Here is a 25,573-nt window from a genome sequence, read left to right on the forward strand (position 1 = left end):
CATGTGGGGAGTGAAGGCTGGCCCGTGTGGTCCGATCCAACAGACCAGCTACTATAGCTCAAATTGCTGAAAAAGTGAGTGCTGGTTCTGATAGAAAGGTGTCAACACACAGTGCATCGCAGTTTGTTGCGTATGGGGCTGTGGGATGTGCTGGACAAACAAGTCCGATCCATGGAGGCCCCACCTCGCAACTTACAGGACTTAAAGGATCTGCTGCTAACGTCTTGGTGCCAGATACCACAGCACACCTTCAGAGGTCTAGTGGAGTCCATGCCTCGACGGGTCAGGGCTGTTTTGGCGGCAAAAGGGGGACCTACACTATATTAGGCAGGTGGTCATAATGTTATGGCTGATCGGTGTATAAATGAAAACAGAACAGGGCATGTTCCACTCAATTCATACAAAAAGTCTGCAAAGTGCTGTGATTCATAAAGCATAGAGCTACGGTTCACACTTTTGTTTTCATCTAAAAATAAAAACATGAAGATTTTAGTTTTTCAAAGAGAATATATGACTATTTTGCAGTAACGTAACGTGCGTAGGAATCCGAGTACGTCATCAGAGTGTGCGTGCACGTAGGCGTGTCGACGTCATCTCAATGTAAACAGCACATTAATCATGACTGAATCACGAACCGCCTCCAAAAATAACATCGTAACCGTTTAACATTTTTTTTTATTGTTTTTAATGAAGTACACTATATTTAAATTATATTTTGTCCGGTAGTCGTTTTGTACATTTTTCGCTGAACCTATGCTTACTCCTATATATTCTGGCAAGCCTAACATTGAACTACGTCATTCGTTTTGCGTATTGTTCTTTTTCTTCCCTAACATTGGTTAAAAAACGCCCTTCAAAATATGCACACGCAATTTGCGGTAATACATATATATATTATATTATATTATATATAAAGAATGCATTCGTTTAAAAAACGCGTCCCTGTGTCTGTGGGCGGCTGAACGATTACTACAGATGCCACAGCATGGAAATCCAGTAGGGATATCAATATGCCATCACCAACATGGCGGCCCCGACCTTCAGCAGCATATCTCCCGTGCGCTTGCGCAGAGTGAGTGGGTGGGGGTATTCCGGAACAGCTAGTGACGCGTTGGGAGATACGTGATGAATAGGAACCATATGTCACGCATAACACATTTCCTGAATGACTTTTAAAAATCCATTAATGGGCGTCTGCGTCTATTTTTGTATCCGTCGTGAAAGTTATTAATCCGCCAAGCAGTGAGTGGAAAACCAAGCAGCCTCTACCAAGATGGCGTCCCAGGGCTTCATCCGCCATTACGGGACTGCGCATGCTCACACGGCGCTCCGCTCAAGTTTGCGCCAACTCCATGGAGAGGATGTAGCAGTGTCGGGGATTGATGCACAGGATTTATTCACAACAATCACAATTATCCCGCGATTCCGGCCCTGGGCTGACGCAAAATAACAACAAGGAGATCCCCCCCGGCAGTCACACACCCTCCGCTCAACGGCTGCCCTGCTGCACGTTTTATTGTTTTATTAGATCTATTATGGAAGGGAACGGTTCAGCCGATAACGAGAGCATCTCTGCTAGCAGCTACAACCGCAGGAGTAGAAACAAGACCCATGTAGGTTAGGCCTCACAAAGGCCACACGCTGTATTTCGCTGGTTCTCTGCACTAACTCTGCCCGGACCCGGCCGCCACAGCGACAGGGTGGTCCTTCTGAACCGGAGCCGTCGGATAACGCGGGACTGGGGGGCATTTCAGCGGCCGGAGACGCGAATCTGCGGAGGACGAGCCGCAAGAAAGGAGCCGCCGTCCATAGCAGAGTAGGGGGGGAAAAAACACTGCCCTCTCGCATTGTCAACAAGCCGCCAGCACCGCGGATTGGGACGCTTTTGCGGGGGGGAAAGCGGGCTCGGTGTCGGGATACGGTGGACGGAGCAGGCCGCTGCCGTGTGGGGGAAAGCGGAGGCATTCAACCCCTTCAATTCATTTTAAGAGCGACGGGAACTGACTGCTGTATGAATGTGGGACAAAATGGAGACCCCAACGATTGTGTACGATTTGGATACCTCTGGGGGTCTAATGGAGGTAAGGCTGTGTGTCGCCTGCATGCAACTCGGCTCGTATGGACGGTTTCGCGTCGCTTTGTCGTCGGGCTGGGACGGAGGGTTACAGTAGGGCTTGGGTTGCAATGTGGGAAATGCCACGAACAGGTGAGGTGTGATCGGTGTTGGGTTTCTCCACATCTCACCAACTATAATAGCAATGCTGCTGCTATTGACAGCTCTAAACCCCGCTCAGCCCGGGCACACAACTTCATCTGCTCAGGCTGGCAACCATTGCAGACTGGAGTTGTTGCACTGGGCCCTCACTGATTCATAGTCTAATCTTTCCGCCATGGACGCTTGTATGGTTATTTTGATTGCGCTCACACTTCAATGACACCACCTGTCACGTAGAGAGGGGTGGGTTATGATTGAGCATTGCCGGGTTTTGCACTGTTTACACCGCTTTTGCCTATGAAAGAACATGTTAAGTCCTGGCAGTAAAGCAGAGCAGAGAGCCACCCATGCACGCACGCACACATGCATATTATTATTGCAAATGGTGGAGCTGCCCTCTTCCATTCACTTTCACCAATGCGTGTGTGTTTCAGCAAATCCAAAGCTTGCTCGCTCCCCCCAAGTCCGAGGACGGCGAAAAGAGGAGCCGCAAGCCGGATAAGGAGGCTCGGAGGAGCGGCAGGGCCACCAACCACGACACCTGCGACAGCTGCCGGGAAGGAGGCGACCTGCTCTGCTGCGACCACTGTCCGGCCGCCTTCCACCTGCAGTGCTGGTGAGGGCCGGGGTTTGTGTCCAGATCTGGGGCTGGGTGTCCTGTCTGCTGTGTGTGCATCGGTGTGTTATCTGGCGAAGGAGGAGCGTGCTGCTTTCAGTGCACTAGTGGGTGGCTAATGAGCTGATTGTGCATTAATTGAATTATGCAAGGTTTGCCTTGTGCGAAGCTCAGAACAGGTTCATGTTATTGTTTTGCATTGCGATCTGGTCCGGCCTGGACGCTTACAAGAAATGCAGCAGCCCCTCATTGAGTCACGGCCAGAGCTGTGATCGGAAGTGTCCTCACACTTCATTATGTACCCTGTAAGGCCGGCAGCGAGCCCGGCGGGGTGGCTTTGCTTTGTCTCGGTGTGCAAACGCGGCGCAACGCACGGCTGTCACTCGGGTCCTCCGCCCGGGTTTGCGTGCAGCAGCGCGGCGGTGGACGTGTAATAAAAAATGGAGTCGGCGCTGCGGCTCGCCTGGGCTTGTGTTTACAATATGGCGACCTCCCTGTAAAGGGTTTGATTCCAGCGCCATTTTGCTGTCATCCTCCGGGTGGAAGCGCTGTCTGTGTGGGGAACCGGACGGTCCGGGAGAGGCGCGGGTTGTGCGCCCGGTCGCCTGCGCTGCTGCCCTGAAGTGAAAAGGTCCGTCACACCGGGGAGCAAGACGACAGCATCTCCTGAGCATCTTTCAATGCATCTGCTTCTCCCTTCAAATGAAGTCTGCTTGGCAGGGGGGAAGGCTAAGCAGTTTGGAAATGGCTTTAAAATGAGTAACATTTCTATCCTCAAAGCAGCAGCACGTTTGCATCTGTGGGTGTAGAAATGGATGCATTAGCTTCTATCCAAAAGCAACATAATAAGGCCCCGCTATGTGGTGTTAGCCCTCTTTGCTTTTCCGGAGGCATTGCCCCAGCTCTGCATGTCGTCTACTACATATTTCCAGCCTCCTCTTGCAAATGCAACCTTTTCATTTTAATTGACCCTTGCCAATATGCATGAGCTGCAATTGGCATCATCCACTGTAGCGTCATTTTGAGTTTGAATCCCAATACTACTCATTTTATTGTGTTTTTTAAGCCTCTGGCTAGCTAATGCTTCCTGTTAGATCGCTCATTATTAATAGTTGTGGGTCAATTGTATACCAAAGATTTGACCCCTGTATTTTATCCAGCAACCTATTAAATTGCAGAATGATTGACTCAACATTTCCTGTCAAGCTCTTTGTCTTGCTCTGTGAAACAGGAAAGGGAGGACTGCAGGGCTTTCATTCTTTCTTTCATGCATTTTTGGAGGATAAAGCCTGCTCTTATTTCTTCATCACCCTAAAACACAGCAACAAAAACAGACTTTAGTGAAAAGCTAGAGGGAGGCAGGGTCTAGGTGGCTGGGATTGTCATTTATAAACTCTTCTGGTTCATAAAGTAACTGTGGCTGCTCATAATGAGAGAGGTTTGTTACTGTGTATTTTGCAGCAGAGAGGCTGAGCTGTAACAGATCATCCGAGTGGTCACTAGGGGGTGACATTACTGTTCTCTATCCCGCTGAAGAGAAACCATTTTTCAGCCTTTCTTGGGTTTGATCTTAGGCTCAGCCCAATTTCCTTCAAAAGAAGCTGTAATTACACTCAAAGCTGGAGGAAAGTGGTGGTGAACTTCTTGTAAGATAATAAGCGTTTACTGGATGATAAGTATATCGTAGGCTTATTTTGTGGTTTCCTCTTCAGGTGAGAGTTAGTGTGTTTTCTCGACCTGAAGTGCTCAGCCAGGAAATAGCTGACTGCCTTCCTTGTACCTTGTAGGCCTTAGGCTTTTATCAACCAGCTCCTTATTAGCTGCGCAGGTTGATTTTATTATCTTATAGAAAAGTTAAAATAAGTTAAAACTCAATGTTCAGGAGTTCAGTATTAAAAAAAAAAAAAAGCCAAGCAATTAGTCTCCATCCTAGGCAGATTTGCTCAAGACCTTATGATTGGAATAAATACATTTCTGCACACTGGAAGGCTGGTGTTTTCTCTCTTTATTGTAATAATAAAAATCTGTTTTTGATTACAGCTCTTCCCTGATCCCAATGAACCAAAACCATGTTGTAATTCATTCTGAACAGTATCGAGTGTCTGATATAAGTAGTAGTATCAAGTTATGTCTGGGTAACGCGAGGTAACTGAAACTATCCAGTCTCTCCAGAAAGTTTAGACTCCCTGTTTAAAGACGTGAAGTCCGTTTCAGGTTTTATGTCCAAATTCAATAATTGAGTCGTATTGTAATAAATCCTGTCAGTGCAGACATACGGATAATGTGGGAAGAATATTTAAACTATGTGGCAATAAATATCAGTTTTTGGCACTTTCTGCTAGGCCCCGCTCTCAGAACCTGAAATGGCTCAAACTGTTATGCTATAGGAGTCTTATTTCCATCCCAATTTAAACAAAGGCAGGTCTACCGCCACATAGTTGGCAGATGTTCAATTCAAACTTTGGTGTCAGCTGGTAGGAAACCTGTGTGCTGTGAAATAGTGCAGTGTTTAACTTTGCCTTCCTGTGTTTGAATATCGAAGTTTACGCCAGGTGTTCGAACGGGGAGCAGTTTGTTCGGTGCTGCTTCGGCCGCCATTTCTTCTCGTCCTAGCTGCCGCGTTTGTTCACGTTTCGTGAGAGAAGGGGGTGGCAGGGGCTGGGTGGTAGCCTGTGTAACTAATCATTAACTGTGTGGTTCAAATGAAATCACTGCAAGCTGGATGCAGAACTTCCTTTGCTGGCTGATCGTTTGCTTTTTTTTTTTTTTTAAGATGAATTCGGTTGAAAGTTCAGCTAAATGGAATGTCTGCTAATCATTAAAACTTTAATTTGAATAATCTGTGAATGCCTTTCCTGAAATGCTGTACAATAACACGCACAATAGAGGGCATATGCATCTTTTTAAATTGTAAGCTTTTCAGACTTTAATCTGTACATATTTGAGATTGTGTGGGATTCTGTAGTCTTTTACGGACTGCCTAGAGACACGTATATTCAAGAGCAAATGCACATATTTCCCAGTATTTTAAAGACCTGTTTAAGCCCTGGCGGCATTATGATGCCCATTGTATACAGATTTATACAGATCCTTTTATACAGATCTGACATAAACCCTATGTTTTGTTTGGAGGCACTCTGCCGCAGTTGCTCATAGTTCAAGTTTGCTTTGGATACAGTTGTCAGCTAAATGATTAGTTCAGGCAGTAGCATTGTTTTGCCCTCGGTTAGGTGGCTTAGCCTGTCACACATTGGTGTATGTTTGGAGGAAAGTCTGGGTAAATTACACTGAGCCAAAATAACAGGCCCCAGGGCCACTATTACTTTCTGCTTACTATAAACAGAACATCCTAATCTTGCAGTAGCATAAGACAGCCCCTAGGGGGCATCCATGCTTTACCCAAGAGTATTCTGATTTATTCCAATAATAATAATAATAACTAACCATTTAAAGACATAGTACATTATTATTTTTCTTGAATTCTTCCAGATACCTAATTGTAATATTGTAGATCTAAATAGTTTCATGAAATGTATGCTCCCTTAAAACTATATTCACAAGCAGAATTTGTAGTGGAAAAACGAACATCAATGCCAGTGCTATCTAAGCAGCACTAGACCAAAGTGGCTGGAGTGCTAGGTTCAGTGTGTTTGTAGTGTAATGCAGCACCCATGTGTGACACAAAGCTGTGCTTGTGGTGGCTCTGTTTGGCAGAGCACAGTCTAGCCACATTTTAAGGATTTGCAGCTTGTTTTTCTGTGCCAGGCTCTTTGTTGGCTCTATGTCAGGGATGGATGGCTGTCAGGTTTTAGTTTTTTGTTGTTGTGTGTTGTTTTGCAATTCATTAATCCCCGAGCCACCCCTCTGCAAAGTCAATAACGATCATGGCTTTACTCGTTCATAGTTACACACATGGGTATACAGACGCATGTATATGGGGCTCTATTTGGACACAGTCCCAGAGGGAGCTGTTATGTTTAGACTGCATAGCTCTCCGAGTTGCAGAAGTCAGTGCATTCCTGGCAACGCAAAATGCACAGATAACCCCCTGCTCGGTGTCCGGGCTGCAGGACCGCACTGGTGGGCCTGGGATTCATGTGGATTTACCTGCCAGATGCCTGCTCTCCCTCCCCCACCCCCCCTTCTCTCTCTCTCTCCCTCTCCCTCTCCCTGTTTGCCCTTTGTGAGAGGCTTCTGGCAGTTGAATGAGACATTCCTGAGCGTTGTTTAAACCTGTGCTGAAGGCGTGTGGTATCTGCACCGAGAGCTGTAATAGTGATCGCTCTGTTGTGAATCCTTTTGGGGAAAAAAGCAGTTGCTTACCTGCACACAACCACTAAGTCTGTTCTGTACTAGTAGTAGTTTTTTTTGTATTATTTATGTCATGGGTGTCTTTAAATTATTTTCAAAATACGTTTCTGGCTGTAGAAAAGGTGAAGGGGCATTTAAGAGTCATGAAAAGAAGGTCTCCAGTCATATTCCTTTCATTTCTTTTTGCAAATAACCTTGTTATGAGATCATATTTAATACGAATCCCAATTCATTCAACACCTTCATTTACTTCAAATTGAATCCCTTCGTTTACAAAAGAGTTCATTTTTCATCCTCTGTAAGATTTCTGCAATACTTGTATTTTTTTCTGTAATAAAGCTTTTTGATCAAAGCATAAGCAGAACTCGTCCTATTATTTTCTAATAAAACTGTCCTAACAGCCATTCAAAAGTGTAGTTGTGCTATTTTTTAAAAAGTAATGCATAAGTTATACTATAGGGACTACAAGCCAAACAGTGCGTCAAGTCTCTGTTATAGAAAGTTTTTCACTGTATTCCAGATGTGAAGTGTCGTCATTGAATGAAGAGATGATTTGATTAGTTATTTAATGATTTATATAGATTGGACGTGTGTCGCATGAGTCTCTTTGATTGTATCGAAGTCGGAGCAGAAAAAGCAGCACTCTGTTCCTCGCTAATGACAGGAATGCTAATGCAGAGCAATGTAATGCATTCATTTGTACCATTTTCACTTTTCCACTGTGGACTCGACCTTCAGTGAGCTTCTAGCCGTGTGTGTGGTTTATCTGTGACTTGCTCTCACCACCCCTGTTGTGTTTGTGGACCCCACAGTAACCCCCCACTGAGTGAGGAGATGTTGCCGCCCGGAGACTGGATGTGCCATCGCTGCATGGTGCGCAGAAAGGTAATCCAGCTTCCCTCTATAGCACCAGCACAGACTAGCACAGGCTTAACTAGAGTGTGAACTCCCGACTCCCAACGGGTGGTTTTCACGCCCGTGTCAAGATTGCAAATGGTACTGCAATAAAGGGAGTCCCTGTTAAAATTGAATTGGGCCTTGAAAAGCTTAAGAACCCCTGTGCTTTGAAAGGCTCAGTAGTTCTTGAGAATGCAAGCCCACCACCAACTCGGGGCATCTAATTCTGGCAGAAAAAGTGCCCTCAGACAAGTGCTTGATTTACATTCAGGTGCTGCTTACTACTTACCTACAGCCTTGCACATATTGACCTTAATGGAAAAAAACATAATGCAGTGCAGTATCATGTACAGCATTTTCAGTGGTGTCTTTTGTTTTCTACATCTGACATTTTTATACGAGAACGCTTGCATTTTTTATTTTCTTAAGCATGAATTCTGCCTTAAACCATTCAGATTTGTATTGTATTTTTTCTCCCCAAGCGTTTTTGTCCTTTCGCCTCGCTGTGTCGGCTCAGTTCCTTGTTGGTTCTAATAGTGTAGCAGTTTGAGACCTTCCAGATTTTACAGCCTCCAGGGTCCTAGTACTGGGTGTTTTGTGCTTGCTGCCTTATTGGGGGTAAATAAATGCACAGCAGTACACCTGAAATAAATAAATCTTCCATCCCTAAGGTGTACCCCGTGTGCCCTGCGTCAGCTGTAATCGCTGCATTGAAAAGTCTTTCTCTCTTGGTAAAGTCTTTGCGTCTCTCTCCATCAGAAGCGAGAGCAGAAGAAGGAGCTCCAGCAGATAAATGGGCTCCTGGACAGGCAGCTGGCCAAGCGCGCTTCCTCCCCGGCGGCCGAGCTTGACCTAGGCACGGTCAGGCTGGACGGCGCGCCCGGGGGACCGGGCGTGCCGGGCGGGCTGCGGGCAGCCGTGGCGCAGGTCCGGCTCCTGGAGCGCAGGGCCAGCAGCCGGCCGGGCACGCCCACCTCGAACGCCAGCACCGACACGCCCACGCCCTCGGAGCAGGACGACGACCTGCTGGATGTGGAGGACGAGGCACCCAGCTCCGAGCCCGACTGCGCCACCCCCCACCTCAAGAGGCCCTTTGAACTGCTGATCGCCGCCGCCATGGAGAGGAACCCCACGCAGTTCCAGCTCCCCAACGACCTCACCTGCACCACGGCGCTTCCGGGAACCAGCAAGAGGAGGAGGAAAGAGGAGATGACTGGGAAGAATGTGAAGAAACCGCAGCATGAGTTGGACCACAACGGGCTGGTCCCACTGCCCGTGAAAGTGTGCTTCACCTGTGGCAGGTAGGAGGGTCCCCCACTTTATCGTTGCTTCCACACCCCCTCGTTCTGTTATCTTCCAAGTAGAAAAAAAATGTTTTGGTCTACACAACAGCTGGCTCGAGCTTTCCTGTGTGCATTCATGGTTTGTTAAGTTGCCCAAAGTTCCAATTTTAAATGATATGTAAGAAACTAAATTCATTTAATTCCTAGCTGCTGTTTTACTAGAAAGACTATTCATGTTTTTCTGATTATTGGAAACCGCTCCGGCACTAGCTGTTTTCCTAATAGTGATGGTGTTTTTTTGTTGTTTTTAGATACACACATAGATCTGGAAATAGTTTTATGTGTGTGTGTGTGTGTGTGTGTGTGTGTGTGTATATATATATATATATATATATATATATATATATATATATATATATATATATATATATATATATATATTACACATACACGCATAGATACACTGTTGCTGGAAATAATTTATATATATATTTTTTTTCTTCAATTCGTTTTTCTCCGTAAGTAATGGGAAGCGGAACAACAGTAGCTGCGCTCGCTCTTCCAAGTAGTTCGAAGTCTGTCCGCCCCCGTTATAAACTTATGAAAAATGCATTAAAATAATTGCATGATTTAACAGGTGTATCGGGGGGGGAGAGAAAGTGTACAATATGTAATTTATTTTTGAAATTGTAGGCTGGTGTTTTGCTGGCTGGTAAGTAAAGCATTTACAAGGGCAATCAAGCAAACGATGACTTCTGTTGAATTGCTTTTGGAAAAAGGAGGTGTAATTACAGGGAAAATTGCAAACTCTTAAACAGAGAGAAGGAAATCGTACAGGCAATCATCTGGCAAGGAACACAACTGAAATGGAGGAGGCTGTCGCTCCGTCCGCACATGATTTTAATTTTATTTTTCCCTTTGATGTTTAAACTCACCTGCTCCCGTCGTTGTCCTTTCAGAGACGTTTTATTTTGCATTTTTAAGTGGAACTTTCCTCGTGTTTAACCGTTCTTTTGCTGGGGAATGTTGACACATCTTTCTTGCTTTTGAACTGATAAAACACTACTTCCTCCAACCCGGGACATTTCTGTGACTGATTACTTCAGTCTCTATGACTAAGCTGGTGTTCGTCACAGTATAAGTACAGAGACTGAGTTGTGACTCATTCATTGCTCTTTTCTCGTCTCTATTTCTGGCTAACAAACTGGGCTAAACGCATATTTTCAGGTTTAGTTGATCTCAGAAATAGTTTGGTTAAACGCATATACATAAGTATACATTTTTTAATCCTTATGCAGCCTCTGTGTCCTCTTATGTTTGAGAAGCAATCCCAGAATCCCCTGCTCTGGGCGCCACCAAGCTCAGCGGGGGCTGTGTGCCACAATTCCCCACGCAGTGCCACGGAAATCTGGCATGTGGGCACCATACGTCTGCCATGGCACTGTGACAAGCCTCTTCACTTCCCAATGATCGCCAGGGACTGTAGAATTGCATACAAAGAACTGTCGGCATATGCATGGCGTGTTTCAGATTTCCCAATCGTGCAGCTGGGAGAGGAGCCCGTGGGGATTCAGTGCGTCGAGGCTGCCAGGATTTGGGCTCGAGCTGTTAAGGCACCTGGCCCTGAATCCTGAACTTCTCACGCCGGCAGCTTGGGACTCTTGAGAAGTCGGACGGCATTTCACGCGGCTCCTTTTTAAATCCTGCTTGTTCAGGTGATGACTAAGCACTGCTCAGAAATTGGTGTATCACATTGTAGTCTGCTCGAGAGAGGCAGCCTCGGAAATTGTGCGGCTTTTAAAGCCCTGCATTTATGCCACCGTTGGCCCCGATTTATATAAATGGGAAAATTCAGCATCAGGCAAAAGTGCACCCCCCAGTCCCTTGACCAGACTGCAAGCTAATGAGCTGAATATCTCCGGTCTGCTGGCAGCCAGACAATCCCAGGGCCTCCTGAGTGGCTCTGTCAGTAAAAGCGCAGCCCCATGAGCTGAGGTTCGCCGGTTGGATTCGTCCAGCTCATTTCATTAGCCAGTTGAGAGCTCTGCGGTGGCGCTAAATTGGCTCCACTCAGTGGGTTAAATCGGCAGGGTTTCTCTGCTCATCGCTAACGAGCATCTCCTGCCGGCTTCCTGGAGGTTTGCTGTACCGCTGGGGGGGATGCGCCTCTCCTCCAGTCGGTGCTGAACCCTCCCGTGCAGACTGTGAAGCCTTGGAGGAGCACTCTTCCTCACCCTCCCTCAGTGGGATTCATAGCAATGTGACCAGATGCATTAGTGTTGCATGATTGGCAATTCCAAATTAAAATAAATAAAATAAATTGCACTGTATAATATAAAAATATATATATATTTAATGTTGTGTTTAAGATTTAAAATATAATTAATCTTCTGAAACTAAGTTTAACAATTAAAGTTGAACATTTGTAACTTATTTTACTACAGCATCCAAAGCATAACCTTTTAAATTACTTTTGTTTCCTCAACGCATTTAAAAAATGTTATTTTTGGATCACATGCCTAGAAGGGTTTCCTTGAAGCCTCTTTTAAAAGCCTTTCCCCTGCCCAGGGTCAGCAAATTCACATTTTGGTCTCTCGAGGACCGAATAAAACAGTGTTCTCGGGCAAATGGCAGTATCTGTAATCTCTGCAGGACTGTGACGGCCAAGGTCCGACAGTTTCGGTGAGTTTGTCGGAACCGTATTCAAAATGTACCCCCCTCTCCACTGTCGTTTCCCCAGGAGCTGTAGAGTGGCTCCGCTGATCCAGTGCGATTACTGCCCCCTCCTATTCCACATGGACTGCCTGGACCCCCCCCTCACCGCCATGCCAGCGGGCAAGTGGATGTGCCCCAATCACATAGAGCACATAGTGGTAAGAAGCCGTCTCTGCATGCGAGCCGTGAATGCTATCTGATTGCCCGCCACTGTAATTACGGCTTCCTGTGAATGCGCCACACAATGGCCCGCTTCCCCGAGCGGCGTGTAATTATGCTAATCCTCTTAGCCTGTGTTTATAGGAATTGATGGAGTTCGTTCTTATTCAGCAGGGTAACAGTCAAGATCTTCTGTGTCTATTCTTTTCTGTTTTTTTTTTCCTCCCTCAACATTCGAGCGCAAACAAAAGCAAAGTCATTTCCAGAGAAAAGGATCTTACGCTTTTAACAACGAGTAGTTCCTGACAAAAGCATTGGCTTAGATGCTCCAAACTGGTTCCCATTCTTCTAGTTCTCAACCACTTGCGTAACGTATACTACACTGAACAGCAATGTAAACGCAAGATTTTATTACAGTCCATGTAAGGAAATCGGTCAATTTAAATACATGAATTAAGCCCTAATTTATGCATCTCAGTCTCCAGTTTTGAGGGAGACTGCAATTGGACATTCCTGCAGTCAGCAGCCAATTGGACACTGTCTCAAAACGTGAGATATCTGTGGCTTTGTGTTGTAGCAAAACTGCACATTTTAGAGTGGCTTTAATTCACAAGCTGCACCTGTGTACTGATGGTGCTGTTTAATCCGCTTCTTGATACACCGCACCTGTCAGGTGGATGCATTGTCTTGGCAGAGGAGAAATGCTCACTAACAGGGATGTAAACAAATGTGTGCACCACATCTGAGAGAGGGATCTTTCATTTCAGCTCATGAAACACGGGAGCAACACTTTACATGTATATATTTGTGTTCAGTGTACATCTGGGTTCTGTAAGGGTCGCAGTGAGGTGTGCTGGGCTCGGGGGTGATTGTGCTCGGCTCTGGGCCCTGACTTTGCTGCTGCTGCCATTTCAGCTGAATCAGAAGAACATGACGCTCAGTAACCGCTGCCAGCTGTTCGACCAGTTCCAGGACCGGATATCTCAGCACGCGGTGAAGGTGGACTTCCTCCGGAGGGTTCACCGCAGACACCCACCCAACCGCAGGGGCGCCCAGCCGCACAGGAAGAAGACACTGAAGGTACGGCTCTTGACGCTGTCCCAGCGCTCATTCGCTGCGGTACACACGCGTGCGCTCCTGGCTTCGTCAGCAGGCATGCGCTCTTGTTCCTACACACAGTCGGAGCTGGATCTTCATATCCCACTCAAACTAAACGACTGACTCTAATCTGTCAGTGCTTCAGTTCCTACAGATCATTTCACTGTCTGGCTTCCCATCTTCCGACACGCACACGGTAGTGCCACAACAAATAGACGCACCTCCTGCACTCTCTCCAGTGTAAGCCTCTGTACCTCGACGTATCTTGACATCACCCGTCCTCCTCTCCCTGCAGGTTCCCGACGCTATTAAGTCCCAGTACCAGTGCCCCCCGCCCCCGATTGCCCCCGCAGGAATCCGCAATGGAGAGCTGATCTGCAATGGTCTTCCAGACGCCGCTCGCCAGCACCTCTCGCCATCCCAGCACTTAACGAGCGAAGCGGAGCAGCAGGAGGTATGTGGGGGGTTTCTAGTGCTGTAGACACTGTCCAGCTCAGAGTGGAGACCCTGGAGCTTTCAGTGTGTTTGCATAGTGAAACAAGTTCTAGTTATCTGCTCAGATTGGTGTGGCAGCTGTCTGATTGTAGCTTAAATTGAGATTCAAATAAGTGTGACATTAATTTGAAACATTATTTATATATGTAGCGGATCATGTATGTTGATCGAGAGCAGTGTGTTGACCCTGAATGTGACCATTGTCTGTTTTGCTCTGCAGTGGCTTCGTAATGTCATTGCACTTCAGTGCAGCATTGTAAGACATTTATCTGCTAAGCAGATGCCATCTTCATATTGGGACTCTGAAAAGACTGAGAAGGCCGACATCAAGCCTTGCATGGCAGGAGACGCGCACAGCTCCTCCTTGGTGGCCAGCTCTCTGTGTGCCGCTGACCGCACAGTCCAGCCTTCAGCTTGCCCCAAACCTGGCAGCACACCTGTTGGCCCCCAGGGGGCTCCTGTGCTGAACTCTCTCGCTCCCTCAGAGGAGCGGTCGGGCTGCAGCTCGTGCTTGGAGAGGCCGTGCCGGAGCTGCGGGACGCCCAACGGACCTCTGCAGCCACTCGTGAAGGCGAACGGCCCTCTGTCTTGCGCGGAAGGCCCGGAGGCCTGCAGGCAGACGGAGCTGCAGCACAGACTGGGCAGTGCAGTGTGCCCCGCCTGGCCCCGGCCGCAGACGCCCCCTGCCTCCGGCCCCGCCCTGCAGAACCACGTGGGCGGCCCTGTGATAAAGACCGAGAACGCCGTGGCCCACAGCCCGTGCTCCCAGAAAGCCCCCGCGGCCGACCCTGCCTCCAGTGCCAACGTGGATCCCCCCCTTCCCCTGCAGCCCCACGGAACCGCCCCCGGCTCGGCGGGGGGGCAGGCAGCCGCGCTGATGAGCCGCAGTGTCGTGTCGCCGACTGCCGGGACCCGCGCCCTGACGCCCCCCAGAGCCCCACTGGACACCGGCCCGGCCAGGAGGCTCACCTCCCCCACGCCGCCCTCAGGTGAGCGGCAGCTCCGAGACCCGCCGTCAGACAGGGTGAAGTATAGCGCTGTCACCCGGCCCCCGGTGTTACGCGGCTGACCGTGATCTGTTTTCCAGATGGCAAGATCAGTCCTCGTGCCGTCTCTCCCGGGAGCAGCTCGCTCTTCCCCGCCTCCTCGGCCCTGGGGGACCTCTCCCACTCCATGAAGGCCTTGATTGGGGGGGATGGGGGTGAGTCTGTCTGTCGATCCGCCGATCTCTTGACGTCCAGCTTCGCGGTTTCCCTCGTCCGGAAGTGTCGTTGAAGTCTGGAGAGTCGATCAGTTTTTAAGAATGCGATTCTTTCCCACCACCGTTGTTATTGCAGAGATCGAGCTGAGCAAGCTGGACGAGCAGTTCATTAAGCTCCTGGCGTGGCAGAGAATCCAGCAGCTGTTTCCTCCCAAAACGTTGCCCTCCCAGACCGGCTCTGTCAGCCCGCCGCCCCCCGCCCCATCCCTCGCTCCGCAGGCGCTGCACGCTGAAGGTACCGTACCTGCCCTGCCCCTTGAACCCCATTCCCCCTCTCTCGCTCTCTCCATCCGTGCCATCCATTCCTCGTCTCTCTTCCTCTCTGCCTTCTCTGATCCCCGTCTGTCTGTCCGTCCGTCCACAGCACAAAAGAAGGAGGTGCAGGCGAGAGCCGTGTTCTACCCCCTCATGGGAAAAGGAGGAGCTGTGAACATGTGCTACAGGACCCTATACATAGGAAGTGGTGAGCTTTCCTTTCTCAATTTTAACTGATCTTAACTGTTCTAGTCTGACGGTGAGGACGGAGACACAGTCCTAGCTTTTAAATGCTTTCCGGTGAATTTCTCCGCTTCTTATTTCAGGTGCTGACATGGACGTGTGCCTTACGAACTACGGTCATTGCAATTATGTGTCGGGAAAGCACGCCTGTATCTTCTACGATGAGGTAGGTTGTGCAAAGCCGATCCGTGCACTGTAGTCTTCAGATTAAGCCACGCTCGGCTCCCTGAGTTCGAACCCTGAAGCCGACCATAGCCGGGACAGGTGTGTGTGTCTTTGCCGCGTCATGACCTGACTGTGCGCTGCCCTCCCTTTCAGAACACCAAGCATTACGAGCTGCTCAACTACAGCGAGCACGGGACCACAGTGGACAACGTGCTGTACTCCTGCGACTTCTCGGAGAAGGCTGCCCCCTGCCCCTCCAGCAGCGTGGTGTCCAAGGTGCAGAGCATCATCCGTGAGTACCACGCCGCACGCACACGCTGAGGCCGCCTCCAGGGCCTGCTTTCACGGGCTGCCGGTCTGAGGGCACCACTGGTCATTCCGTGTGTCTGTGTGTCTGTCTCTCTCTCTCTTGCCTTCATGCGTGTGAGGATTATAGGAGAGTGTGTGTGTCTCGGCGCTCTGACGCTCTGTCCCTCCACGCAGGCCGCAGTAAGAAACGGAAGCAGGAGGACGGCACGGAGGTGGGGCTGGCGCCAACGGGGGCGGGCGTCATGAGCTGCCAGGCGCAGGGCGGGCACCGCAACCCCTGCAACTGCAAGGCCAGCAGCTCCAGCCTGATCGGGGGCAGCGGCGCCGGCTGGGAGGGCACCGCGCTGCTGCACCACGGCAGCTACATCAAGCTGGGCTGCCTGCAGTTCGTCTTCAGCATCGCCGAGTTCGCCAGCAAGACGCCCAAAGAGGAGGCGGCGGCGGCGGCCCTGGGGCAGGACGGCGCCGAGCCGGCCGACAAGCAAACACTAAAACCCCACCAGGTGCCGGTGCTGCGGTCCCACTCGGTCCCTTAACCACTCCCCGGGCCGGGGGCCGCCGCGGTCCCCCACCAAAACACCGGCTGGACCCGCAGCTGACCTGTACAGATTGTTTTTTTTAATCGTTCATAAATTTGCATGATATGAAGTATTTTTTTGGAGGGGCTCAGATTTTTTTGGGCAAGTTGCACATAGAATTTATATAATTTTCTTTTTTTTTAAATGCGGAACTGAACTTCTCTAGATTTGCAAATGAAAAAGAAGGGATCGCGCTCAACGTCCTGAACTCGGTTGAGATTAAAGTCCGTTTCCATTATACTTGTAAAGTACTCAAAAGACTTGTTCTATTTTGTGCCAGTAAGGATAGTTTTTATATAAACATGCTTTTTTTCATAAGCAGAAACATTTATTTACTCTCGGTCATTTTTATTTAATGTATGTAAAATTATACTATCCAGACTTTTTTTTTTTTCCTCCTCTTCCTCCCCCCCCCCTGTTTGCTACTTTTGCACTACAGGTAGCTACCGTATATTGTTATATATTTAAAGAAGAAAAATCACTTTTTTTTTTTTTTTGATATCTGATTTTTTTTAATTTCAACGAGAACAAAGCAGCATTGAATTCCATGTACATACACCGTTACTGGCATTCTGTTGGTTTTTAATGTGTACAGTGCTTCATGGGCTTCGACATGGCCTCCAGTTGTGATGTTTCTGTAGCGTTTAAAAGAAAACCAGGTTGTCGTAAAACTTGTTCCCAGTCCTGTTTTTTCAATACTGTAGTTCATGTGTAAATAGTGACTGTATTGTTTTAGATTTTACATTTGGACACTTTCCTGTATTCTGTATATATAAACCAACCTTGACTTCTGTTTCTGCCTGTCTGTTATAACAGTGTAAATACATAAAGATTTTTTAAGAACAAGCTTCAACACCTGTCCTGGCTTCCCTGTGTCTTCAGAGCCCTTCAGTAGAGCGTGTCATTTTTAAATGCCAAAAGGGGGAACTTAAAAGTGTAAAATCCTTACCCTAGCATTCCAGAATGTAATCAGTGTTCCAGAACCAACCTGATTCTAACTAGGGCATATATCCGCTTTTTAAAGATCGACTCGCTGCTTTGGTTTAGTCTTTTGTCAACTTCTCTATCGTGAGGTTTGAGGAATTTAAGTTCTTACCTCTTGAACAGGTTTGCATTCCCATTTCGACCAAAAGCAGGAGAGGAATGCAAAGCGAAATGTACGTGCGGCTTGCAATCTGTGAAGAATGCGCTTTGGGTCGGTTTGTCTGCGCTCGCCTATGTAAAGCGCAGGTGCTGCTGTCGGGATGAGGCACGCACCGATCGCGCTCCGTTCCCCGGCGTTCACACCTGCGTTGGCGCCTGGCAGCTGGGAGATGCTCACGGTTCACCTGTGAGGGCTGGCGCATCCCTGTGACGTCTCCTGTTCTCCCTCGGCCTCGGCTCTGCAGCTCTCGGATTTCCCCACCTCTGCCCATCAACCACTGTACACAGCACCGCATGGTTCGGCGTTCATGTTGCTTTTGTTAGCAGTGATGAGATTAGGACTGGGAGGGTAGGCTTCTGACTGCGATTCCATCTTTCGTTCATGCACGGGGTTGGTGATGTAATAAACGAAACATTTTAGATTTTAATGTGGAAATTTGAGCCCTAATACAACAATTAAGGAAAATGTTGCCAGCATTTGTTGCTGAATCTACACAAACCACTCAAGGATGGGACACAAGTGTATTTGTCACTGTTTTAAATTGTTTCATCCTATCCCAGCCCAGAGTTGTTAGCATAAGCACTTTGATACACAGACATCAAACTTTATGAAATACAACCACTTACAAATATTTATCGGCACCATAACAGTGTAAAACATTGACCCACTATATATTATGAATAGTAGTAGCTTCTTATCAATGTGTTTCAGATTTGACCTTTGCTCCAGTAACTTCGGTTAAATTCCTCCCTTTGTTTGTACTATGTTTACAGTTACATGTGATCTTTATCAGGTGTGCACTTTAAAGAACAAATATTTGTCCTATAACTTAAAAAAAAAAAAAAAAAAATGTTTAGGCACTGGCCGTGGAAAAACTGTTGCTCTTTGTTTGCACGGAGTGAATCTGTTCTGGTTTACTGTGGTAAATGTGCTTAAAGGCATTTCTTATTTCAACGAGAACTTGGACTCTAGCAGAGGAGACGGACAAACTGGTTTTGCAGAGTCGCTGATCTTTTTCTGTTGAGACAATGCATCATCCCGTATAGTCTTTGCATAAAGGTGTCTGATAAATCCGTCATTAGTAGTAGTAATAAAGTTTTTTTTCATTATGAATTTTTATTGGTTCATGTATTTAGCTCCACACCAAATGCATCGCAGTAACTCCTGATCACTGTATCAGTTACATGAATGAGATTGGAATATATGATCAAACATTTAGATGAAAAGCTACTTTATAGTAGCTATTTACAAATTCATAGAACCATAATACATAATGTCATAATACACTAGTTCACTTAATTGCTAAATTAAATGTGCACTAATGTGTGTACAAAGAAATTAAACCATAAAAGATTCATTTAACTTGATTTTGTGTAGCTAATTAGATTTTGAAGTGCGTTAGGCCATCTAGCTGGCTATGTGCACTTATTTGTGAGTATATAGCTGCTCTCTGGTATGGTGTGAGAGGTGAGTGCTGCTGCTAATTGAAGAACAGCTGCAGGTGACTGCGTTGATTAATCACTGAAGGTGAATGAAATTAGGGAAATCCTCTGAAGAAAGCTGCTCCTCTCTTGCAAGCTGAATCAGTCTCTCCAAATGTCTGTTGTTGTAGAGGGCAGATAGGTCATACTTTTTATGTTTTGTTTTTAAAAACTTTCATAACTGCACAGACCCAGCTTTTCCCAGCAGCTGGCCTATTATCTGATGTCTTCACTGTTAAGAGATGGTTAAATAACTGCTTCTCTTATTTGATTGCAGTATTTTGTAAACTCTCACAGTTGGCTGCTGTGTTGCATTGTCCTGCAGGCTGTGCAGTGTCTGATGATCTGAGTGCCAGTGACTCGGCAGCTGCTCCTAATTGGAGGAATACATAGTGAAACAGTAAGAACAGGAAGTCTGGATTTCCCCTTGTGGGTGTGGAGACTCTATGGCCAATAAGCAGAGCCCAAACAGGAAGTTTCTTTTTCATTCCTACTATCAGATCCCAAGACACCAAACACACAGCTGAAAGAAAGAAAGAAAACACACGGGCTGAAAGGATGGAAATGATTAATATTTTGCTAGTTTGGGCTGGGGTTGTGATAGGCCTGTATATGTTCATATACTATGCATTCTTTGCTGGGGCTTGGTGTAAAAGTTCGACCAGGCTGCCTGGAAAGACTGTGATCATAACAGGTAAGTATCTTTTTTTAAATGCATTTATAACTTCTAAAATAACTTAGTCCTATGTTTAGAAAAAGACCGCTTGAATTGGTTTGACTTTTGTTCGTCCTGGATTGCGGACCATTAAAAATTTAAACCACCACAAAGTTTTCCTGATAACTCGCCAGGCAAGATTAATTTGCAGACAATGTTCAGTGACAATGGCAGGTGTGAGTCAGTAGATTATTTGTGTCCTCACACTGCAGCTATTGTGTGCCTATAAATAAACACAATCCTCACTCAGTCAAGCCAGAACATTGATGTAAGGTAATGCATTCAAAGTAAGATTCTCAAAATGGTGCTAAACAGTGTTCCAAGTCTGAACCTCCTTAAGGTCTGGCAAGGGAGAGAAATGTACTGTTTGGTTCTGACTGCTGACCATAAATCACTGATCTCTCATCTCCCTCTCTTTCTCCTAGGGGCCAACACTGGCATTGGGAAGTACACTGCTCTGAAACTGGCCAAGAGAGGGGCGAGGGTAATTCTGGCCTGTTGCAATAAGCAGAGGGGTGAGGCAGCAGTTGAAGACATCAAGCGGGTAAGAGAGCCTGATTTAAAGCACAACTGTGGCATTATTAGCTGTATACACACAACATGTATGTGGCGCACCACCAGGCACAAAAAGGAGCAAGCACAAACAAATGCATGGTGTCTGTCTTGTTACTCATGCAGCCTATATTTTGATTTCATAAGAGACTTGTGTATAGTGAGGCTGACCGGCAGTTATCCCTTCTCCAGATGTCCTGCTATAACAGCCCTAGGATGGAAATCTACACTCTGCCTGCCTCTCAAAACTAACCGACTTCTTTGTATGCTGGCTTGTGATTCAGGACAGTGGCAGCAGTGCGGTGGTGTTCATGCAGCTGGACCTGGCCAGCCTGCAGTCCGTGCGCTCGTTCGCTGAGAAGTTCCTGAAGACCGAGCCCCGGCTGGACCTGCTCATCAATAACGCAGGTGAGGCCGAGAGAGGAGAGCTGCTGGACTGGAGGCCTGCCTCTCTCTGCACCACTGCTGTCCCACTTCCACACACAGGACCTGCGCTGGACTATTGCTTAGCAGCAGCTCTCTTCAGATCCAGTCCTGGAGAACCTGATTACTTTTGCGCTTTCCTCCACCTGAGCCCATTCATTAGCTGAACTATTTCCCCCTGATCTGAACCAGTTTAAACCCCTCTCCTAGATCTAATGCAGGTGATGTTAAAAGAGGCTGACCAAACCTGCTGGATTGTGGCCCTGGAGGACCGGTTTGGAAGATCACCGGTCAAGAGCTTCCTCTACTGAGAAATTCGCTCCCCTCATAAAACTTCTCTTTCATTTATGAACCGGTTCAAACGTGTGCTCAGCTGGTTCCAGGTGAACATGCATGCAGCATGGATGATGTCTGTTTTACACGTTTATTAGGAGGAACATGTGCATGTAACTATAAGGAAATTATGTAATCAGGGCCAACTTTTCTGATCTCCTGGTGTAGGTGTGGTTGACGCTGGCAGGACTGTAGATGGCTTCGGTCTGATGTTTGGAGTCAACCACCTGGGCCACTTCTTGCTCACCTGCCTGCTGCTGGAGCGGCTGAAAGAAGGGGACCCGAGCCGTGTGATCAATGTGTCCTCAATAGCCCATTGTTCCGGGCAGATTGACTTTGACTGCATCAACACCCACAAAGACCTGGGGCTGGGAGACTCCTTCTACAGGATTATGAAGACCTACGGCCACAGCAAGCTCTGCAATGTGCTCTTCACCCATGAGCTGGCCAAGAGGCTGCAGGGCACCAACGTCACCTGCTACAGTCTGCACCCAGGTCAGTGTGGGACTCAAAGGACATATATTCCTGGGAATTTCTTTCTGTCCAGGGTTACTACCACAGCCCTTTCAGAACAGTAGTGTCTGATGAACTAGTCTCCAGTGGAGTACGTTTGAAGAGCTGCTCTGCTCCAGTGCACCACAACAGCCAGACAGTGGGAACAGCTTGGACGAGGGATGGGGCATATTGTATGTATGTATGTATGTATGTATGTATGTATATAGTTCTTATATAAAGAACCTTCTCTTTGCTGTCCTCAGGAATAGTGAAAACAGAAATGGGCCGGAATTTCAATCCTTGGATCAAAGCGGCCTTTGAACCCATTGGCAGACTGTTCTTCCTGGACGCAGAGGCCGGCGCCCAGACCACCCTGCACTGTGCGCTCAAGAAGGGCATCGAGCCGCTCAGCGGGCGCTACTTCTCCTGCTGCGCTGTGGAGGAGGTGGACGCCAAGGCCCGGGACGACGCCGTGGCCAAGAAGCTGTGGGAGGTCAGTGAGAGGCTGACCGGCCTGGCCTGAGCAGAGAGAGGGGCTCCAGGGCTGAGAGGGACACTGCCTCTTTCCATTCTGCTCTGTTTAAACAGCTTCACTTCGGACAATTCCAGTGAGACCGATTGAATATATGCATTATAGTTTTGTAATAGTGAATTTTCCTATGAAATACCTGTGATGTTAACATACATTTCACAAAACAAAAGTATGCAAACATCTATTCAGAATAAAATACAGACATTCAAGCCATCTAGTATTTGTATCTTAATTTTTTAAATAAAAATCCTTTGTGTCCCAAACATGAGCTGATTATAACATTCACTTAAGTCTGTTGTGAGTTGTCACGGATTGCAGATTTAGGTTTTATGGGGTTGTGCGTTTGAATGGGTGTATAACTGAAGATTATCTGTAGTAAAGCCAATATTATTCCTTTATTACTTGAAGATCTTGATACATGAGACATGGTCTTTTTCTCACCCAGAGGACTCCAACCCTGGACCTGAAGAGCCAGAATCTCAGGTTTTCTAGGTGGCTTCAATAAGTGGCTAAAGACGGTCAATGTTGATTAAAGCTAGTAAGTGCTTCCATTAAGTGACGGAGAACTCGGTTGGAGTGGAAATTGTGTGGCACGCCGACCGTTTCCACTTGCCCTCTCCACCATTCGCCCACTCTCCTTTCACTGACAAACCCGACCGTGTTTAATGGTCTCGGCCCACTGCGCGGTTTATCACTTGATTTACTTTGATTAAACGCACGTCTTTCACATTTGCACGTTTTAATTTTGTGTTCTCCCCCTGCAGTCCCCGTGCAGAGCAATGTTTAAATGGATAATTGATATGATTATTTAAAGCCCCTATGTCGCCAGTTAAGGGGTGGACAGTGCAGGTGAGAGGACAGACGGAGCAGAGGCTGTGGGGAGCGACTGTGTTAAAGGGGAAAGGTGTTTGTTTTTAACTTCCTCATTGCTGTTCCTCTCGCCTGCACTGACCTCTGGCTATTTCTGTTTGTGTTTTGTTATCTATGTATTTTAATCCTTTTTAAACTTCTATTGTAATTGATTTTAATTAACTAAAATAAAGCATGGAAATGTAAACTGGCTGGTGTCTCCCACCAAGCCGCACCCCTCATTGTAATCCAGTAGCACGCCTGCCGAGGTCCCGGTGCTACTTTATCAGGAGACTAGAAAGCATTACTTTGAGTAGTTTAGCCAAATGATGAATTAAAATGAAGGGTTACATTTTGCTCAGGGTTAGAGTCCCCTGTAAATTTAGTATTCTGTTAAGTCTTGCTTTCCTACTGACTCATCTGAATCGAGTGTACATTCGTATGGGTCTGTCTTGACATTTTGCAGTTGGCGAGGGCTGGGGTTTAGGCCCCAAGCCTAGCCAACTGTAGTTGGGCCTTAAAATGTGTTGGGCAACCTACTGATGTAATACAATGGGTTATAGGTTCTGCTCTCGGCACCGCAGCAGCATCACACTTCTGTGTAAAGGCCATGATACGCCATGACATTTCCATTAAATCAGATTGCATGAAATCGCGTTGCTTTCGATTTCGTAGGATTGTATGAAATCCGATTGTGTGCAATCGCTCGATTTCATCAGTTGAAATCAGATGAAATTGCATGCTACATAAAGGGTGTTTGGGAGCGAGACTACTAGGGTTTTATATTGAACGAGTACATTCTTGTTTGTAAATTATATAATTTAATGTCCAAATCGGTGTTCTGATTAAATATATTCATTTTACGATGATTCATCATTGTTATGGTTGTCTTAATGCAACAGAGCACTCGTACTTTATATTTATATATATATATACTGATCAGCCAAAACATTATGACCACTGACGGGTGAAGTGATTAACACTGATAATCTCGTTATCATGGCACCTGTCAGTGGGTGGGATATATTAGGCAGCAAGTGAACATTTTGTCCTCAAAGTTGATGTGTTAGGAGCAGGAAAAATGGGCAGCGTAAGGATCTGAGCGACTTTGACAAGGGCCAAATTGTGATGGACAGATATTCCTGGGAATTTCTTTCTGTCCAGGGTTACTACCACAGCCCTTTCAGAACAGTAGTGTCTGATGAACTAGTCTCCAGTGGAGTACGTTTGAAGAGCTGCTCTGCTCCAGTGCACCACAACAGCCAGACAGTGGGAACAGCTTGGACGAGGGATGGGGCATATTGTATGTATGTATGTATGTATGTATATAGTTCTTATATAAAGAACCTTCTCTTTGCTGTCCTAAGGAATAGTGAAAACAGAAATGGGCCGGAATTTCAATCCTTGGATCAAAGCGGCCTTTGAACCCATTGGCAGACTGTTCTTCCTGGACGCAGAGGCCGGCGCCCAGACCACCCTGCACTGTGCCCTCAAGAAGGGCATCGAGCCGCTCAGCGGGCGCTACTTCTCCTGCTGCGCTGTGGAGGAGGTGGACGCCAAGGCCCGGGACGACGCCATGGCCAAGAAGCTGTGGGAGGTCAGTGAGAGGCTGACCGGCCTGGCCTGAGCAGAGAGAGGGGCTCCAGGGCTGAGAGGGACACTGCCTCTTTCCATTCTGCTCTGTTTAAACAGCTTCACTTCGGACAATTCCAGTGGGATCGATTGAATATATGCATTATAGTTTTGTAATAGTGAATTTTCCTATGAAATACCTGTGATGTTAACATACATTTCACAAAACAAAAGTATGCAAACATCTATTCAGAATAAAATACAGACATTCAAGCCATCTAGTGTTTGTATCTTAATATCGCAAATTGTGATGGCTAGACGACTGGGTCAGAGCATCTCCAAAACTGCAGCTCTTGTGGGGTGTTCCCGGTCTGCAGTGGTCAGTACCTATCAAAAGTGGTCCAAGGAAGGAAAAGCGGTGAACTGGCGACAGGGTCATGGGCGGCCGAGGCTCATTGATGCACGTGGGGAGTGAAGGCTGGCTCGTGTGGTCCGATCCAACAGACGAGCTACTGTAGCTCAAACTGCTGAAAAAGTGAATGCTGGTTCTGATAGAAAGGTGTCAGAACACACAGTGCATCGCAGTTTGTTGCGTATGGGGCTGCGTAGCCACAGACCAGTCAGGGTGCCCATGCAAAGTGTATCGTCCGTAGCCTTAAGGATTCTACATTTTGTTTATATTGATTTGGCATGTCTGTATTAAGTGCACATTTGCATATTTAAGAAGAAAATCATGATACAATTAAATCCAAAATCAATTAAATGTTCACAGCACACAGTTTCATGCCTGAACTTAAAGATACAGTGGTTGGGAAGCAGTGCTCTCGGCAATATCACTGCACAGGATGTAATGCAGCTCTCTGCAGCTCTGGACTTG

General features: G+C 47.0%; 2 protein-coding genes across 3 annotated transcripts; both read left to right on the forward strand.

The window, feature by feature from the left end:
* Nucleotides 1–1,323: 1,323 nt before the first annotated feature.
* On the forward strand, nucleotides 1,324–17,453 carry phf12b (PHD finger protein 12b). The gene is made up of 14 exons (XM_066695650.1): nucleotides 1,324–2,081; nucleotides 2,650–2,831; nucleotides 7,955–8,027; nucleotides 8,799–9,340; nucleotides 12,063–12,195; nucleotides 13,112–13,276; nucleotides 13,590–13,748; nucleotides 14,010–14,778; nucleotides 14,877–14,990; nucleotides 15,127–15,285; nucleotides 15,415–15,513; nucleotides 15,632–15,714; nucleotides 15,867–16,005; nucleotides 16,197–17,453. The coding sequence occupies exons 1-14, from the start codon at nucleotides 2,016–2,018 to the stop codon at nucleotides 16,556–16,558; spliced, it is 3,045 nt and encodes a 1,014-aa protein (XP_066551747.1). The 5' UTR covers nucleotides 1,324–2,015; the 3' UTR covers nucleotides 16,559–17,453.
* Nucleotides 17,454–19,320: 1,867 nt separating this feature from the next.
* LOC136718093 (dehydrogenase/reductase SDR family member 13) lies at nucleotides 19,321–24,973 on the forward strand. 2 transcript variants are annotated; one of them, XM_066695717.1, is made up of 5 exons: nucleotides 19,321–19,919; nucleotides 20,366–20,484; nucleotides 20,777–20,900; nucleotides 21,417–21,743; nucleotides 24,492–24,973. In XM_066695717.1, exons 1-5 carry the CDS (start codon nucleotides 19,784–19,786, stop codon nucleotides 24,749–24,751), a joined length of 966 nt encoding a protein of 321 aa, XP_066551814.1. In that variant the 5' UTR covers nucleotides 19,321–19,783; the 3' UTR covers nucleotides 24,752–24,973. The 2 variants fall into 2 exon arrangements, with proteins under 2 accessions (XP_066551814.1, XP_066551813.1); XM_066695716.1 differs by lacking the exon at nucleotides 24,492–24,973 and adding an exon at nucleotides 22,007–22,488 and having other exon boundaries at nucleotides 19,331–19,919.
* Nucleotides 24,974–25,573: the final 600 nt, after the last annotated feature.

Source organism: Amia ocellicauda, chromosome 22 (assembly GCF_036373705.1).
Source record: "Amia ocellicauda isolate fAmiCal2 chromosome 22, fAmiCal2.hap1, whole genome shotgun sequence".
NCBI classification, from domain to species: domain Eukaryota; kingdom Metazoa; phylum Chordata; class Actinopteri; order Amiiformes; family Amiidae; genus Amia; species Amia ocellicauda.